The sequence below is a fragment of the Chinchilla lanigera genome, unplaced genomic scaffold (genome assembly GCF_000276665.1).
Source record: "Chinchilla lanigera isolate Chin_1 unplaced genomic scaffold, ChiLan1.0 scaffold00033, whole genome shotgun sequence".
NCBI classification, from domain to species: domain Eukaryota; kingdom Metazoa; phylum Chordata; class Mammalia; order Rodentia; family Chinchillidae; genus Chinchilla; species Chinchilla lanigera.
Window position 1 is genome coordinate 12,201,798 of NW_004955434.1, and position 19,916 is coordinate 12,221,713.

General features: G+C 34.6%; 1 protein-coding gene across 10 annotated transcripts in view; it reads right to left on the reverse strand.

The window, feature by feature from the left end:
- Ptprd (protein tyrosine phosphatase, receptor type, D) overlaps positions 1 to 19,916 on the reverse strand; it is a 2,098,812-nt gene that overhangs the window by 167,973 nt on the left and 1,910,923 nt on the right. For 8 of the 10 annotated variants that reach the window (XM_013516335.1, XM_013516328.1, XM_013516331.1 and 5 more), the window contains 4 exons: positions 16,927 to 17,508; positions 6,741 to 6,874; positions 4,131 to 4,275; positions 608 to 913 (listed from right to left, as the gene is read on the reverse strand). In XM_013516335.1, the coding sequence (XP_013371789.1) occupies positions 608 to 913; positions 4,131 to 4,275; positions 6,741 to 6,874; positions 16,927 to 17,508 (1,167 nt within the window). The remainder of the gene's footprint in view (positions 1 to 607; positions 914 to 4,130; positions 4,276 to 6,740; positions 6,875 to 16,926; positions 17,509 to 19,916) is intronic. The other 2 variants (XM_013516337.1, XM_013516334.1) reach the window with 1 other exon arrangement.

The window sequence follows — 19,916 nt, forward strand, 5'->3', positions numbered from 1 at the left end:
GTAAAAAAAATGTACAAAAGCCAAGGAAGATGCTTTGAGGCTCAAAGCATTAAAGCACAAAGAGGTATTGCATTGAAATAATAACAAAAACTGATTGTTGATTGTCGTGTGTTTTTAAAGGTTTCTTTTTAAATAGCAGAATAAAAAGATTCTTGATTTTATGCATTGTCTTCTCTTTTTTCCTCATATCAAAGGTATTCCATACAACAGATGCCAAAAATGGAAATGTTGAGCATCAGTGTCTTTGAAATATGCAAGACAAAAAGGCAAGAAGAAGAAAAGAAGGCAGTTTTGAAAGTTAACTTCAAAATGCAAAAGAAGTGAGTATAAAAAGCCAAGAAAAACATAGAAGACTTTGGTCGGTTCTACACAGAAGGGCTGGACTGTGAGACCATTGGAGTGTCCTTCCAACGGCAAGAAAGTCACTGCCTTGAGACTGGGAAAAAGTGCTCGGGATGCAGCAAGACAGGCCTTTGGCAAAAATACTGGTCACAGCAGTGCTGGATAAGAAGATGAGCAGGGAAAAGTGGACAGCGTTTAGCCTATCAAGAGACAGCGGACCAAGATTGGCAGAAGTGTGCAAACTGATGTAGCGGAGGCAACATACCATCTTCATCGGTTCGAATCAACACGGACAAGCTCTCGGGGCCGGGGCCGACATCTGTGTGGGCAGTCACAGTGATCCGGTATTCAGTCCATTTTTCCAGCTGTTCCAAAAGGTACTTGGTAGTATCCGAAGGAATTCCCAAAATCTCGTGAGGCTTGTCATCTTCCCCATCCGCTGCAGTGTACTTGATGGAGTATTCAGTAATAATGCCATTCTGCTTTTCCACTGGCGGAGGCTGCCAACTTACCAAAATACTAGTGGAACTTGGGCTGGTACAACTAATGTCTTGAGGAGGAGCTGATGGCTCTTATTTTGGTAGTGAGTTAAAGGAGGATTTGAGTGAAAGGACAGGAGTGGTTGGAAAAAAAATGATAAAACAAAAGAAAAGGCAAAAATAAATAAACGAACAATAAGGGCAACGAAATAAAAATAAGGCTTAGGAACTTAAAATTTTAAAGACACACTTATGTACCTTGGCTTAGTAACATGAGTAAATCAAAGACATGAACAAATGACCAAAAATAATTTTTAAGTAATGGGTGGGGGGAATGTGTGAAAATGAAATTTTGAGATAATCGCGCCTCGAATAAAGTTACCTACCTGCGATTTAAATTCTTCTGCTAAAACAACCCCTCAGCATTTCCCACCCCCGTCATACTGACTGTCTGGCCCCACAAAGCTATAAATAATGCTAGTTTTTGTCTTAAACTTGAGATTCTGATGATGAGGCACAGATGCATTTTAAATTTTCACTTCCACATTCTAGAATGAGGACAATTCATCCACAGAATTCTGCACTGTGAAAAGTTACAATAACTGCCACATGCCCTTCCACCACTTCTAACTTAAAAAAAATAAATAAAAAGCCCACCAAACACAAAAGGGTACACCCTATCTATAAAACACTTTGCCTGACCAGCTTTAATCAGGGACGTTACCTAACATCGACTGTAGCCCAAATACAGCGAGCATGCAGAGTCAATAAAGGATGAGATGCATATTCCAAGATTTACCTACCCGAGGGTAATGTCAGGCTTGTTGCTTTTGACTGTAACATATACTTACCCTATGTCAGCTTTCAGCATTTTTATTTTAACTCTTCTTGAGACACCATTGCTAAAGAATTAGATCCCACCAGCAAATTTTGGTAAAATCAGTTATAAAATGATCTATCCCTTACAAAATTGTCAACACAGTCATTAAAAAGAACTATTTTAAAAGAAAGCCCAAGAACCAAGAGGAGGAATGATTTATGTGCAAAAGCTTTTGCTTTGTGCATAACGATGGACACAAAGCGTGCTTACATAAGAATTAAATGACAAGCTTTCATAGTGCCCCGTATAGATTAGTCACCTTCTGACCAATGATTTTCCATCAAATTAACCAACTACATCATTACTTGAAAAAATTAAAACACCATAAAGAACAACACAACTATCATCATGAGTTTTTTAGTTAATAGTATATGTTCTTAAGGAAGAATAAACGAGAGGAATAAGATACACAAACACATATATACGTATATATTTTTAAAGCGATGTACATGGTAGCATTAATGAAATAATCCTACATTTTATATTTGAGTATCACTTACACTACATTAGGGTTTTTTGGTTTTCTGTTTTTGTTTTTCTTTTGATATGGGAGTCTCACTGTGCTACCCAGGAAAATCCCAAACTCCCGGACCCAAGTGATCCTCTCATCTCAGCCTGCAGAGTACCTTGCATGCAGCTACTCACTATTACACCTGGTGACTGGAAATCTTAACACTTGTGTCTAGTGTATCAAACTGTTTTGTCTCTCTTAGTTTATATAGCTTGAGTTCGTCATTATAGTCAATCAAAATGAAAAGATTCCCTGCATTGACAAAACAAAAAATTCTTACAGGACAACCTTATAAATTTGAAGATTTGCAAAATCACTAGAATATCATTTTTACTGATTCTAACTAGAGACTTATATCTTAAATTATAAAACTATTACGTATATATTCATCAGTATTCATAATAAGGTGAGCTGTTCATATAACAGCAAGGCATCATGTATAATTCTTACTTTAATTTTATTTTTACTAGACCACTACCTTCAGACTTTCTGTTCTAGGAGAAAATATTCAACACTGCTTGAAACTTTCACTTTGATTGATTAGATAACTTTTGATGTGATTATAAAAAGTTCATTATGTATTTAGTTTTTAAAGTAAAGTTTGTAAAGTAGGACAAAATATACTACTGAAGCATGTAATATTTTTAAACTAAATGTCTTATTTTAGAAGAATTATCTTCCACAGTATTACTCATCAGTCTGCCTGCAATTTAAAGGAAACATACAGAAAATGCAGCAATTTACATGTTTTAATTTTTACAGGAAAGGAACTTTTATGGGAAAAAGCTATAATCACTAATGCATTAGGAAACAACATCTTGATTTTATATGAATAATCATGTTTTAATTAAAACAGAATGTAAATTTTATCATCAAAAGCTGTGAAAAACTTCAACTTCCTGTTGAAAATGAAATGTCAAAAATATCATATATATGCAAGGAGATTAATCTTTTAAAATATAAATTTCATGTTTGTTGATAGATCTAAATAGGAAGTCAACAGAGGATCCTCTTGACAAAATTCAACATATCCATAGTATTTATATCTACTGAGTATAGTGCTACATCAAAAGCACAGATATCACGCAAAATACCGAAGATGTAAAACTCTTCATGGTAAATAGCTATCTGTAGACTATAGGTAGTAATTATTAAAAAGTGAAGAATAGTATTTATTATGTTACCCACACTGCCCATCAAAACCAATTTCCTAGATAATATCCTATGTAAAAAAAAATCTGTTCTGGGCATAAAATATCCCCATTATAACAAACACAATTATGCTTAAGGGCAAAATTCCAAAAGGAACTTGAAGGTGAGGAAAGAAAGTACCATTTAGGATTGTAAATGTGCTTGTGATTACTCCCTCATTCTTAAAATTGTCCAAATACACATCTTCTGTGAATGTTCAGTGTTTCCATATGTACTACTTCACACTTAGTAAGAAACAAGACATGAGGACTGAACTTTTGTTCCCTGAATAGGAACAGATATGAACAAAGATGTGTTTATAGCAAAATTAAAGCCTAAATGCTTTAAAAACATACAGGTTTTGTCATTTACTGCCTTTTCATTTACCATGCCTTCCCTACCCCACACTGTAGTATTTTTGATGTAAATTTTGCCTGATAGCCTTATAATTTGCAATTGAACTGCTTTCACCTACTTTTCACCTATGAAGATCTACTGATTTCTTTGAAAGACTTTTGATTTAGGACATGGAAAAATGGGCTTTGTTATTTGGACCACATTTGAAAACTGCAGAGGTTAGGGTTGTGCTCTGATCCCCAAAGTGAGACGCTTGTTAGCATCCAGATTATGGACCAGTTAGCGCATCACTGAGTTTGTTTGTGGACATGAGCACAGAAACATCTCTAAGTTGAAAAAGGGCAGGAAGCAAGCACAGAGAGACACCTACTTGATTGCATGGTTCTAGCTGATATTTCAGCTGTAGAAGCACCAAGGCCTTGCGGAGAGCGTGCAGCCAGACGGAAGTAGTACAGGCTGTTTGGTTTCAGCCCTTGCAGCCTGTATGATGTCCCTGGCTCAATAGCGATTCGCTGCTGTAACAAGAAAATTGGACCGGAGAAAAAAACCAAAAAAAAAACCAAAAAAAAAAAAACCAAAAAAAAAAAAAAAAAAGAAAATTGGGTTGTCTTCGTTAAGATCGATGGAAATATTTTTAAATCATACATGTGTAACATCAGATATCCGTCACTAGAACCATAAAGTTATCAAAATATCACAAGAGAGTCAACAGTGAGATCAAAAACTTGACTAGGGAGATTATATAATAAAAATATCACAGTTTAAGAAGGAAGTTTCGATAGAAGACAGGATAGCTGAGAGTAAGGGAAACCAGAAGTTATAATGTTCACAAAGTTATGTAAATGCATCAGAGTAGAGGGGGACTGAGAAGTGTACACTCTTGAAATGTGTTCCACTCTAAAAGTGCATCTGTTGCTATGACAGAAAGTGACATCTGCCCCTGATACTAGAATATGGTGAACATGCACAACTGCATTTAAGCAGATGTCTAGTTCACCTCTCATGACCTTATGCAGTCAGGTCAGGAGCAAACAGTAATTAACATACAGTTACCAAGAGGTTGGAACCACAGAGATATGAAATTGCCAATTTCTGATGGGCAAAAATCTGATGTTAGTCACTGAGGAAAGTGGAAAAATGTCTACGATCAGTACCATGAATCTCAGTGCATTTACGCTAATTTGACAATTTCCTTTTTCCTTGTGAATACAGAATAAACTATAATCAATTCACAAACTTCTATAACTTTTAACACTATAAAAGACTTCTGTAAAATGATTTGTTTCATCATATGCTGTAAATCATGTATGCTTGAAATGTTCCATTTGCATGTTAGCGAAAGTATACTGTCCATAGATAATCAACCTTGCATTGCATATTAGCTTCTGGTAAAATGCAAGCAAATATGTTACCCAATAATTGTGTAAATAATTACAGGGCTTTTATCAAGTAGTATTTGATATTCACACAAACAAAACAGTCAGGGATAATTCAAATACAAAGCTAAGAACATTCCTAGAGTATTCTGACTTGCAAATAAAAAAAAAATTCTCAAAAGTTTTCATTTATAAAATTAAGAAAATAATTCTCTGGATAAATAATTTTAGAGCACAGTAGATATCCTGACCTTCCAGCACCCATAGTATTCTTAAAGGTTTACCATTCTTCCTGACTGTATTTACTTACTTTAGTTTGATGGTTAAATGATGATTTATGGTATATAAAAAGCATAAAGAGCTCAAGTTGCACTATTAACGTATGTCTTCATTTCAATTACGTAATTTTAAAGGTATAATTTATATGGGCTTTATTAGCTAATTCTAAAAGTACTACATTTAAAACTTTCCCTTCTGAGATTCTGATCAATGCAGACAGATAAAATAGAAGTTTACAAGAACCTATTAATTTATTATACCATTCAAAATGATGTACCATGAGTTAATTTCTAAGTAGTAAATTAATAGACGAGTGTTTAAGTTAAGAAGGTATTCCTTATTAGAACAAAGAAACTATTTTGCTTTTCAAAGTTCTATTTAGGTAAAAAATTATAAGAGATATAATAAAATGACTGGCATGGCTCAAATTTTCAAATTTAGTTTCACTAACACCTTTTGTACTAATGTTGCCTTTTGGATTCCCCAATAACAAAGGAAATGTGTTATTTATATTTCTATATTCTTATTGTGATATTCAATATCTTAATACTAATTTCTGCCAATTATTCAAAATACATCTCAAGAGGGATTAAATCATAACAGCTAAGGGCAGACTTTGCAAACTGTGTGGATTTAAATCCACCTCTGCCAATCAGTAGTAGAAGACTGGGCAAATTATTTAACTTTTTTGTACCTTTACTTATTGTGGAATTGAATGATGCCAGGGTCATCTCAATGCTTTCTAAGGATTAAATGAATTCTTACATGTGAAACTATTACAACAGTGCCTGACAGCATAAGTATTCATTACGATGACTTTTATTGGCATATCTTCTATAATCTTGTTATCTTATTTGCTTAAAGAACTATCCCTTAATATATGTTCACATGTTCATCCACTTTAGTATGTCAACAAATATTGGCTATTTGCATCTTCCTCTAAAACCACCGTGAACAAGTTCACTTGCCAATGACTTCTTGTAGCATATAGAACTCACTCAGTCACATGTCACCACGTCCCCCAGTGTTGGTGTATCTATGCTTCTACAACTTCATAGTTCTATAACCCGAAATTTAGAAACCTGAATAGAAAGGTGCGTCAACAGATACCACAATTGACTTTTGTTTTATTTTTTCGTAATGTCTCCATATAAACTGTTCTGTTATTTTTTTATTTGGGGTGGATGCTATTCTTCCTTTGATGAATGAGAGTTTTCAACAAGGTTCCTCTGTAGGTGTCTGAGCAAGAACGTGGGTAAGTTCATAGACGCAAAGCAATGGTCCAGTGTGATGAAGGATGGTGAGGGAGAGCAGCAGGCTCTTACCTCCTCTCCATGCTCCCCGTCCTTGTAGACTAGTTCATAGCTGGCGATGGTGTCAGAACGTGGAGGTGTCCAAGAAAGCAAAATACTTGTTTCAGATTCTGGTTCTGCTCTGAAGTTTAATGGCTGCCCTGGCACTAAAAACAAGGAGGATAAGGATTGAATTCACAGTTACCATGTTCACAAAGTTTTCCACTGGTGCGTCCATTTAATCCTTCAGAGTGTGCCTACATAGCTCAGCAGAGAACTAGGTTCCCCAGATTTTCCAAATTAACCTCTGTGCATATAACCCATTATTTTCTCCTCCAAAAACCAAGACCAATGTGATAAATACTGCTTTTGTCCTTGAGTAATGTAATACAGACACAGGATAAAGTAGCATTAGTAAGTACATGATGTATGAATGTCTCTGAACTCAATATAAAGGAAAATAAAACTACTTACACTAACAAATACTAAATGCAGAAAAGTTATTGCTATTTACAACTGCATGGAAACTTACCCTCATCCATTGCACAAAACATTCAAAATCATTTCCATTTAGGGCTTTGAAATCCCACCTTTATGCCATTAGCAGACTGCATAGGCAATCAGACTCACCTAGCATTTTTTTTTTAACCAGTCCATATTTTGAAAAAAAGAGTTAGAAAAATAATACCTGTATTATTTATAAATAACTACTTCTAATTTCAAAATTACCTTACATTAATATGCGAGGCTTCATGTAGTATTTTCCCTGGTGGCATGGAACTAATCTACTATATAAATTAACAAATTCATAAGATACACTTAATATGAGAAATATGGTACCAACTGAAGTAATCTATATTAGTAATCTCATGTTAATCATACAAACTATGCAGTGAATAATTTCAAAAAACCATCTATTAGATGCAGTAAACAAAAGGAATTTTACAAAGTTTAAAATATTTATTCGAATAACTTTTACTAACCTAAATTTACCAGTCAATACCTAATTCTGTTAGTTGTCCTCTATCCATTATGCACAAAAATGCCATATGCCGAAGTGTAACTGGAACACCTACTCTTAAATTCTTGGCCAGTGTCTGCTCTGATTAGCTGGCATCCAGGCCTTGTTATTTGTTAAACAATTTAACATTGTCACGATGTTATGGCATGTGTCAATGTAATGCACCTGAACATATATTTTTTCTCTCACAATCTGACATGAGAATCCCACACCCATTAAAAAACAAACAAGCCATTAACACTTCACAGAAGAGAATGACCTCCCATATTATGTTTTTGGCAACTTGAGTATAAACATTTTTAAACACATATAAAACAAATTATAGCTGATAACTTTAAAATAATGATGGAATCATTTTCACAAGAAGAGAAGACTTGGGAGATATAAAATATATCATTCTCTTTTAGAATTGTCTCTCTGTAGTGATGAATATGGAAATTTTTAAAATGCCCTTTATTTAAAAATAGATTGAAAGTCTACAGGGCTCTTCAAGAGTGCCAGTGTCTAGGATCTCTAAAGATCAGTTTAATCTTCTATTTTGTCAGGCTATGCCACTGTGTGTCTGCTGTGTGTGTGCGCATGCGTGTGTGCGTGTGTGCATGTGTGTGTGCCTACCCATCCATGTTTGGATAGATGCGTAAGGCCACAAATAACCACTGCTTCATATTCCAGTTGCCTTCATCATCTTTTCCCTTTCTTTTTTTTAATTACAGAATTTGAAATTCTCATTAATTGAATGCTTCCAGAAACTAACTTTCTGAACAAGGTATCAGTGTTTTGTTTTTCAGTACCTGCCCGTGGCTAACCTAGTACAATCATTCATTCTGATGGTGATGCAAAGACAGAGAAGATAAAAAAGATCCAGGAGCAAGAAAGGGGGAACAGAGGGGAATAAAAACAAATGGGCAAACCACAAAGGAAAGGAAAAATGTGGACCCAGGTTTTTACAGTATCTGCTTCTTTCATCAGAAGTTGCCAATGAATCTTTTAGGTAAAAATCTCTCAATGTTTAATGATTGCGAATTAATTGTATTCAAAAACACAGGGTGGGTGAAAGTGTTCCTATACGTTAAATTCAGTATATGGACCAATGTCCTAAATTATAACAAACATGGCTTCAGTGTGCTAATAGTCAGAGTTTCTTGGTATCTAAAGTACTACCCAAGACATAACATTCTCAGGGATCATTTTCTTGTACTTGAGACAACTACCACGAAGCTGAAGAAAAATAAAAAAGAGTACAAAATGAGTGGCTACATCTTTAAATTCCCGAATATAGTAATCCAAATGTTCCTAAAATGTGCACAAAAGAAAACATTCTAGGGGAAGGAAGTTTGCCATAATTGCTTTTTCTTTTTTTTGGGTAACTTTCGGAAACATGGGTACTTTCATCATCTGTCAATGGAGTTTTATACCAAACACAGTGTCTACAGTGTTTCTAATTTATATTTCTAGTCATGCTTTTTCCCATGTATATTCACATTAATTTATATTTATTTGTATATGTTACCATATAAATATTTACCATACAATGCTGAAACATACAATGCTGTCCTAGGCTTTATGTAGCACATTTTCCATTGAAATTCTTTTACTTCACTAACTAGTTATTTGTGTATATATATGTTCTTTAAGAGCTTTTTCAATGTTGTAATATTTCTATCACCAATTAATGAAGCATCATATATGAGAATATCTGCAATTCTCACAACTAAAGACCAAATAAAAAATACACATCTAGAACTTTAAACACAATCTTTCTACATTAATGTATGTGAAGTATGTGAGGTAAAGGGGTCAAATATGTTCACTAGAAGAAAGATCGCCTCTTTAATAAAAGGTGCTGGAAAAACTGGCTTGCCACTTGCCCAAGACTAAAACTAGACCCATATATTTACCCATGCACTAAAGTAAAGTCAAAATGGATGAAAGATCTCAATATTAAAACAGAAACACTAAATCTATTGGAAGAGAAAGTGGGTCAAAATCTTGAAGACATAGAGGTAGGCAGAGAATTCATGAACAAAAACCAAACTGCATGGGAAATACGTCAAAGAATCAACAACTGGGACCTCACTTCATTGAAAACTTTTTGCATATCAAAATCACCAATAGAGTAAAAAGAAAACCCACAAATTGGGAAAAAATTTTAGGCAACTGCCCCTCAGACAAAGGACTTCTATCTAGAACATATAAAGAATTAAAAAAATCAGGCTTCCAAAATTCAAAGACCCCATCCAAAAATGGGCATCTGAGATGAATACACACTTCTCAAATGAAAAAAAAAAAGGCAAATAAATACAGGAAAAAAATGTTCAACATCATTAATCATTCAAAAAATGCAAATTAAAACAACACTGAGACTCCACCTCATCCCAGAAAGAATGGCTATCATCAAGAAATCAACCAATAACAAATGCTGGACATGCTGTGGGGAGAAAGGGACCCTTCTCCACTGCTGGTGGGAGTGTAGGTTGGTGAAACCACTGTGGAAATCAGTGTGGAAATTCCTCACAAAACTAAGATTGGAAGTCTCACTTAACCCAGCTATTCTTCTTCTGGGTATTTTCCCAGAAGAATTAAAAATATCATACCACAGTGATAAATGTGTGCCCATGTTTATAGCAGCACAATTTGTTATAGCTGAATCTTGGAAATGACCCAAGTGCCCATCCACTGAGGAATCGATAAAAAAGATTAGGTATTTTTATACAGTGGAGTATTACTCAGCTATAAAAAAGATAAACTTGAGGGTTTGTAGGTAAATGGATGCAACTAAAGACCATACTCCTAAGTAAAATAAACTGGACCCACAGGTGTAAACATCATACTGTCTCCTCAGTATAGGAATCTGAAAGAGTGAGTAAAACTCATAACATGCAATAGATGATATGAAAGGGAAAAATTACTCAAAGACAGGAACAACTGGGATGAAGGAGAGGAGAAAAAAGAAAGAAGGAAAGCAAAATATAAACATATATGTGAATAGCTGCATTAATTTTATTGCTCATGTCTGATGGTGTATTGAAATGAAGTTAATGATCAAAATTTTTTATATTTCAACCACATTTGCATGCTTATATCTGGTAATCTGAGCAACTGATTTGAAGACAACAATATGCAATGGAACACCATTGGTGAATTCTTAACATCTTGTCTAGTGAAACTGCGTATTATCTCTAATGTTTTATTTAATAATTATATTCCCTTTAATGGTTTGAACACTCTTCCTTTCTTACATCTGGTACTCTCAGCAACATAGCTGAAGATAACAATATGTAATATAACAACCGCTGTTAATTCCTATGGTTTTGTTTTGAAACCCGGTATCACTTTTACTGTTTCTGCTTTGTTTTGGTTGATGTTTGTGATGTTGATATGCTGCTATTGTTCTTTTTCTTTACTGCTCTCTTTAAAATAAAATTTAAAAAACTTAATATAATGAAAGTACTAAAAATTATCTATTCTACCTAAAATTTCATTAAAATTAAAATAAAAATTTAAAAAAATAAAAAAGGAGGTGTGAAAGTACCGACTACACACCAAGTTTCCTACCAAATAGGGAAAGCAGAAATGAAGCAGAAAAATGCAAAACAAAATTCTTTAAAATTATATTTTAAAATATCCGTATAACTTGTAAAGTTATTTTGTTCTTGATTACTTATGTAAAGTCCACAGGAAACAAAAATTATGAGCTCGCAAGCCCTTAAAATGAAATTATAATCCCATTGCACAATGCCAATTACTTGAGTCTGAGTACAGCTATATTTTGCATAAATATCTGAATGAACGCAAAAACAGAGGATGAAGAAAGCCTAACCAATGAAAGAAAAAGCCTTAGGTAACTGAAATGCTAATACACTACAACAAATCAATATTTCAGTAAAATTTAAGTATATATCTAAAAAGATAAAAATTGGCACATATTACATTGGTAAATTATCATTTCATCTTCCCATATTATGAATATGAAATATTTTCAAAGACTCTAGAAAACCTATTATGATTAAATAATGCTTCCGCAAGATACATACTTTAAAATATATGTTTCTAGCATCCTGATAAATAATAATAATAACAATAAAAGCAACAGTCCGAATTATGGTGATAATAAAACAGAGCAAATTTCAAACAACAAGTCTGACTTGTAAATGCCACAAGCATATCACTGACAAAACAGGTACTTGATACATAAGCATTTCCACAAATGTTATTGTCAATTGTCATTAAATAAGAAAGTTAAATTTTATTACAGTTGTATTTACATCCAGTGCTCCTTTACTCATTGCTGAAACTGTTCAGAGAAAGCATTTAAACTGGCTTACAGTTTTGCTAATTGGAAGGCAGATTTTAGAAAAAAAATTGCTTTTATTGCCCTGTTGGCCTAAGTTAATAAAATGATTAATAGTTCCAGAGAGCTAAAGCACAATATCTCTAAATGTCATAGTTTATATTTTAACACTTTCCATTTAACACCTTTCCATTTCCCAGAATTTGTCATAGCAGGCAGCTCTTAAAATACTTAAAACTGATACCATGTGTTAGTTTTTATTTGGTAAATATTTATACATAATTTTTTATCTTTTAAAGATCTATACTGTTAAGGAATATCCATAGATCTCCGTAGACTTTTCTCAAGAATCTATGAAATGGACAGAAAAATTTGAAGTCAGATATGCTTTCAGGAAAAAGCTCAGACAATAACACGTATATTAGGATTGAAGGTGGAGTTAGTATGACAGCAATCAAAATTTATTTTAGTGGATTATACTTAAAATGTAATTTGTCCCATTTCTTTAGCAATTTGTGTTATTTTCTGTAAAATATTGTTATCTGATCTTAATATTTTCTGTATGACTATCTTTTCCTTTACATGTTTTTTAAAAATCAGAATATGTTTCTAGCATACGTTCTACATCCTGTATCTTCAAGGTAAACCAGTTACATGTGACCATTATGCCGGAAGTTAAGTTAAAAGATGAAGATTGATCCCTACTTCTAGCTAATAATCATGTAAACAAATTTTCCTATTTATAGTAATTTAAGAATCAGTGTAGTCAACTGTGCTAATATTCATAACCAAGGAGTTATACTCTCTTGATTTACTAAAAAAGAGGCCATATTTTTTTTAGAAAAAAGATAGATTTACATCAAGCCTTGATTTCTAACAAAAAGTATCACAGTTACCTTAGATAAAAACCAAATTGATGACTTTTGTCTTAAGCTGACTTTGTTTCTGAGTACTATTTCTTCTGAATATGATTTGGAACCAAACTAGGAATATGTCAGAGAATAAAAGATAATAAAATGTAATGAGCACCTGTCAGGCACAGAAGACATCAAAATGCACATTTTTATGTATACATAATTAAAACATACTTGCATTCATATATACTTTTGAACAGTATATTTTATGTGCTTAGAAGAGATAAATTACATTGAAAATAATCATTTCCTTCTGTGTTCTACAACCTCTCTAAAGAAGTATTTCATAGAGCTTGATGTTCTTGTACAGCCCTGATGCTAAGAATTAACCAGTCAGCAAAAACTGAGCAGCTCAGCAGTAATTATACCAGCACATCATTGTACTTGGCTTCTGTCCACTAACATCAAATGGCCTTTGTTAATTAAGCCTATAGAACAGATCAAATCCTTGTGCTGTTCTGGAGGGTTTTCTTAGCCTATTGATCGTGACAGGCACAAGTCATTATGTCACTATATATTGTCTCAATCGATGGTTATTAAAAGTCAACTATTATAAAAAGGTCTTGGGAATCTCTTAATGCAAAAAAAGAGCCAAAACTAAATTGGAAACAATTCTACTACATCTATGACCCATTCATCTGATTTTCTAAATTTTATCATTAGGCTAAATCAGACCTTTCACAAGTAGGCTGGATTACATTAACTCAGTTGCTTCATCATAATACTATCCTTGCTGAGTTATGAGTCAAAGCTATGTTATTTCCACTATTAATGTGAAGATCAAAATAAACTCTGCAGGCATTATGTCTGTATTTTTTAACTAATTTGTGAATAAAGTCATAGGCATCTGTTATTTAATGTTCTAAATAGAAAGATGCTCATAATTTTTAAAGATATATATGTTTGTTTGGGTATTTTGTCTTTTGAGACAGCGTCTTGCTATGCAGTTTAGGCTGGCCTTGAGCTCACTTTGTAGCCCAGGCTGGTCTCAAACTCGTAACGATCCTCCTGCCTCAGCCTCCTGAGTGCTGGGATTACAGGCGTGCACCACCACATTTCACAAATGAAAATTTTGTTCCCTGGGCAGCTAAATCTTCCTGTTTTCTGAAAATAAAGATGGATGTGAAACATTGTAGATTTCTATATTTAAACTGGTAGTGATAAAACATATAAGCCAAATTTAGTGATTAACTATAATAATAATAGAAAGTACATTTTCTCCCACTTCTTCAGATAAACTTGTTTTTCTGTATCTACATGATTTAATGTTCTTTTGATTGGCATAATTTATTAGCAACCTCAAATATATCAGAGATAAATTCTACATAATTATTAATTTTTTTTTTTTTTTTTTTTTTGTTTTGGTTTTTCTCTGGTACCGGGAACTGAACTCACGACCTTGCGCTTGCCAGGCAGGAGCTTTGCCACTGAGCTAAATCCTCAGCCCCCACAATTATTAATTAAAGGTATGATTACGATGCACTGCTCCTCTCTTCTGTCTCTATTTATTTACTGAATACCCAGTAGGTATTTTACTGAATACCCAGCAGGCACAAAGACACTAAAAACATCTACTTGATATATAATTTATTTGAAAGATAATGGTGCTTGAAAAAGCACCCAGCAACACTGGATTTAAATTCTCTTCTACTTAGTAATCTTCTGGCCCAAATCAAAGTGCTCAATTTTCTTATCTGACTTGATTATCCATTTACTCATTGCTACATGGGATAATGCCAGTTGAATCATGTGAATGCACATATGATTCATGGCGTACTGAGTGGTATATATTAGCCATCAGTATAGTGACCATATTTACTACGTCACAAAATGTTTTTGTCCATTATCTGATCCATTGCTCTCTTATGCACTGGACTGTATCACACAGTAATTCACGTGTTGCAGTTCTAATGCCCACTATCTCAGAGTGTGACAGTACTGGACTGTATGGCCACTGTGGATTTAATCAGCAAAGGTGAGGTTATTCCGGTGGGCTATTACCCACTATGATTAGTGCATTCCAGATGAAAAAAAAATGGATGCAAGCTCTTTTATAATGAGAACACCGCATGAAGATGAAGGTCAAGATGAGAGGATGTTTCTATATCTGGCAAACAAGAAGTCCTCAGAAGACAGCAACCCTGTCAATGTCTTGACCTCAGACTTCTAGGACCCAGAGCTGTGAGACAGTACATTCACATTATCAAAAGCCCCCAGCATGTGGTATTTTTGCTAGAACAAGCCCTAGAAGACAAGCACAACCACAAAATTCTATAAGGTGGTGATTGTTATAGATTAGAAAAACTGAAGCACAGAGAATTGAAAACGCCATCACAGACCCCAAAACAATGGCACCAGCTTACCATGGACTGAACCCGTGAGCCATAAGAAACCTTTTTTTTTTTTGGTTAGAGTAAGGCAAAGCTGATCAACACAGGAAGTAACATGTCAAAGTAACGTGTCACAGAGTTAACAAATGGTAGCTTGTGATTCAAAATGTAGTTATTTTAATTCCACACCAGGAATGTAAAAAAAAAAAAATCACAGCTGAAAAATTAGAAAATCTTAAAGTGGAATATGAGCTCCTATATACTTTCTTATCATCTTTTAATGGCTATGGAGCTGCAAAAATACTATCGGCAATGTTCTCAAACGGAGGACCACTTTTAGTCAAGAAAAACTAGAACAAGAGTCACAGATGGTTACATTTTCCAGTGAAAAGTGTCTATGGAAAAATTAGTCTACAGCATTATTCTTCATATTAATGTAGCAAAGAATTCCAGAAAAACTACAAATGCCAAATAGCAACACAGGTGATATTTAGTACAATTAAGGTGAAATATATAATTTGATAGCTCTCTTTTGTATATTGTAATAGAGAAAATAATAAATCCATAAGCAAGTCAGAGATAGCCACATAACTGTATAAAAATGAAAACGGACCAGTTATAAATATGCTGAGCTCACTAATAGCAAAAACAAATAGAAAACACACTAAATCATACGAGTCAGAAAATCAAGGCCATGCCATGAAATGAGTCAATGAAATACAGCTATCAATGAACCCAGATATTGGGTTCACTAGTTCTGACACCTAAGAAAATTCAATTGATCACCAAAATGAGCAACAAGTCACACCTTTACACTACAGACATTGTCTCAATAATACGGTTCCTTCGTATGCTACCAAAATGCTTAAAGGTTACTGCAAATTTACAAGGCAAAAAATGAAGTCAAACAAGTAGCTCTCTGATACTCAAAAATAAACTTTAGAAGGTGTTATTTCATACTTCCAGCCTAAATCAAAACTGATCACTGTGAATCAATTATCAAAGAGATTCTACACACTCCTATGAAAAGAAAGGGCCATCATCGTTTTCCGAATAAAATAGTTTGCTGTTTTCTCTAGCATCACCTTGTAAAATAAGTCAATTAGGTCCCAAAGTCTGATCTAAGATCTTGGCAACTATCTTTCTTCATCCACTAGGCTATACAAAGAAAAATAAAACTCCACACCATTCTGAGAATATTTTTAAGACAGAAGCATCCTGGCAAATAAAAGCCCCCTTTAATATTTTAGTCTTAGCTTTACCTTGAACCATCCAATCTTATTCAAATAAATACTTTCCTGAGACCACCCTGCCAGAGCCACTGGTACAAAGCACACCATTCTGATCTCTAACTGCTGCAAAGCAGAAACATTTACCCACCTCATGAAGAAAAGTCTTCAAGTTATTCTTGTGTAAGATTTTTTTTCTTAACAAAAGGGTACCAACAGATCTCTGCCTAAAATGGTTACTTAGTATTTCAAGTGACTGTCTATTCCTTTTCAGAAGGCTTCACAACACTCTTCAATTTGAAGTCCTAAATCTCAAAAATTAGTTTATGCTACCTTTGTTGTTCCTTCATTTCTGTGAAAGTAGATTCATTTCTACCTCCTAGTCCCACCTTCCTTCCCTTCCCGCCCTACTTGCCATCCTGAACTGAACTTACCTCCCGTCTGAGTGATGACTTGTATGTCACTGGAAAGAGGACCATCTCCAATTGAGGTAAAAGCCAGGACTTTGACGGAGTATGTTTTTTGGGGTACTAAATTGCCTATAGTAGTGATTTGGCTGTCAGCTACGTTGTGTTTCATCCAGTTGTTGACATGCTGAGTAGGATCCATTGTGTAATAAACTCTGTACCCTTGGATCTGTCCATTTGGCTCCTCGGGTTCCTTCCACTGTACCAAAATGGTGGTAGAACTCAGCATCCGTGCCTGGACATCCCTGGGGGCACTGGATGGCGCTTGCTCTGAGGTCTGCGTCAGCACAGGCTCACTGGGAGGCCCTCGCCCGATGTTGTTGACAGCAACCACCCTGAATTCATAATCCGAGTAGGGACTGAGTCCAGCAACACTGTAGCGTGTGGTTGCCACCCCATCGATTTCTTTGTATGGTTCCTCAGAGTTTTTGGGTTTATGCTGGATGATGTAGTAAGAGACAGGCTCGGGGTTCCCCGAGTCCCACGTCAGGGTGATGCTTGTGGCTGTGCTCTCAGTCACCACTGGAGTTCCTGGAGGCTTGGGTAAGGCTTGGAAGAGGGAGAAAAGAAAGAAAGAAACATGGCTACCCATCCTCTCCACAAGGCGCCAAGCGATACACTGTCTTTGAGAATTACAAGGTTGGGAATCTACTGATAATTAGATAATTAAAGCAAAGGATAGTTTTCTAAGTGATTAAAAAGTACAGCAAAACCTCCAAAGTTGGTCCAATTCTCATTTTCCTAGAAAAGTTTGAGAGCATATATTTTGCGCTTATATCTAAATCCACCACTTATTAGCTAAATGATCCTGGACGCATCTTTTAACTTCTCTTTCCTCTCGTTTCCTCATGTGAAAAATAGAAAACGGCACTGCTGGGGTTGTGCTGTACAGCTGACTAACTACATCATATGGGTTTTCAGGGAAGATTAATGCAATATTCCAGTAGTGCTCTTAAGAATGCATCTGGCATTCTCAAAAAATAGTAGCTAAAATTATTACTACTTTTGTACCAAAATTTTGGCCACTTAGTCCCTTGTTCAACAAATAAATGATATAACTAAATCTCAATGAACATGAAAAAGAAAAACAAGTTTTGAATATGTTGCAATGGATTTAGATTATTATGAAAGAATATTGGCTGAAACACATAAAAAATGACAAAACATTTCTTATAAATAATTTAACCAAGAATTATAAGAGAGTTGGAGTGGAGTGCTCCTCTGGCATACAAGAGGTCCTGGATTCAAACCCCAGCACTACAGAAAGAAAGAAAAGAATCTTAAGGTAAAAAATAATAATTTCATATCAGTGTTTTCTTATTTAAAAAAAATGGAAGGAGTCAAGACATTTTTACAAATCATTTTCTGAAGTATTTGACTGTCAGTAATACTAAAAGCTGTATCACTATATTGGTGACCTCTTATTTCATTGCCTTGCTCTGGACAGTGAGTCTAAACGGGGGAATTTCCCTTGCTATGCTTTCAGAGAAAATACAGAAGGTAACATTCGTATTACCGGGATAGTATCTCTGTTTTCCTTTTAATGTAAAGGCAAAAAATACGACATGCTTTGGAATAGTAGCTTTCCAACAGTATCAAACGTGAACTTTATACTTAGTGCTGTTCTCAGTACCAAGACCTGCCTGGCACTGAGTCAGTTATGAATGACAACTGGCAAATGGCCGAATGAATCAGTCAGTGTCTACTACCCTCACCCTCTTCAAACTCTTCATGTTGATTAGTTTTGACTTTTTGCCTTCAAAAGTCACCCTCATGCTTGTTTTCTTTTTGAGGCAGAAAGGCTACTGAGGGGTCAAGCTCAGGAAATCCAAGATGACACAGTGTAGGGGACAGGAGCTTAATGCAGCTCTTGCTTTCGAATTCTTGAAGGTCTTCAATAAACCTTCAAACATTTAAAGCTCAAATGGTTATTAGGAAAGGAGGTGAATTCACATTTGCATATTACTCTAAGAATCACAGAATGACAATATTTGACCAGGGAAATTTACTAAAAATAATAATACAGAGGCATTTGCTCAAATACTCTGGCCTGACATTTTTCAAAGAAGTGGGTGATTCAGATTTCCCAAAAGTGTCTTCCTGAACTTTCAAGGCAAATAAAAATATTGCTAATTAAAATTGTATTTACTGATATTTAGCTGACATTATTACGTTCGCAAACTCACATTTATTGTATAGTACATGTTTTGTATCTGCAATGGACAGATAAGTACTGTACATTTACTATTTCAAGCATAGACAATACATTGTGTTAAATGACTATAACTATAAATGTTGACACTGTGTACTAGGTCCTCATGTCATGTTATTGACCTTACACGGCATATATTTGATATAAATGCTCACTGTAGATAGAATGAAAATTACACCATGTATGTTGCATTTTCAAGTGTTTACTACCTACAAAGGGAGGTAATTTGTGTTTATTTTGCAATAACTATAGACATTTGCAGAAAAATTAAGTCACCCTCAGTCTGACCCAATTTGCAAGTTTTCTAGAACTCTACAAATCCTGGGTGAAAGCAACTTGTACTCCTACGTGCTCCATTTCTCTCTTTGTTCAAAAATATTCATTGAATATAGTGCTTCAGTTATATTTAGTGCATGTTTCCCAGAGAGAATGTCATGAGCACTCATCTTTGAAAGGTGAAAGATAAAACTAAAACAGAATATAATGCTATTTGCATTTTGAGTTTTCATGGTATGATCCATCAAAAATTTAGAGCACGTATTATTAGATAATGCTGATTTCAATTTTTTTCTATTTTTTTTCCCTTATTTTCAGAGATTTTACACACTTAATAAGACTCACTGGGTTCTTGTGACTTTATCAAGGCTCTGGATGATTATGAAGACTCTATACATTCCTAATTCTGTCGGGGCCTGGTGTGTTGCTAAATATTTTGACAATCATCTCCATCTTAGCTTGACAATAC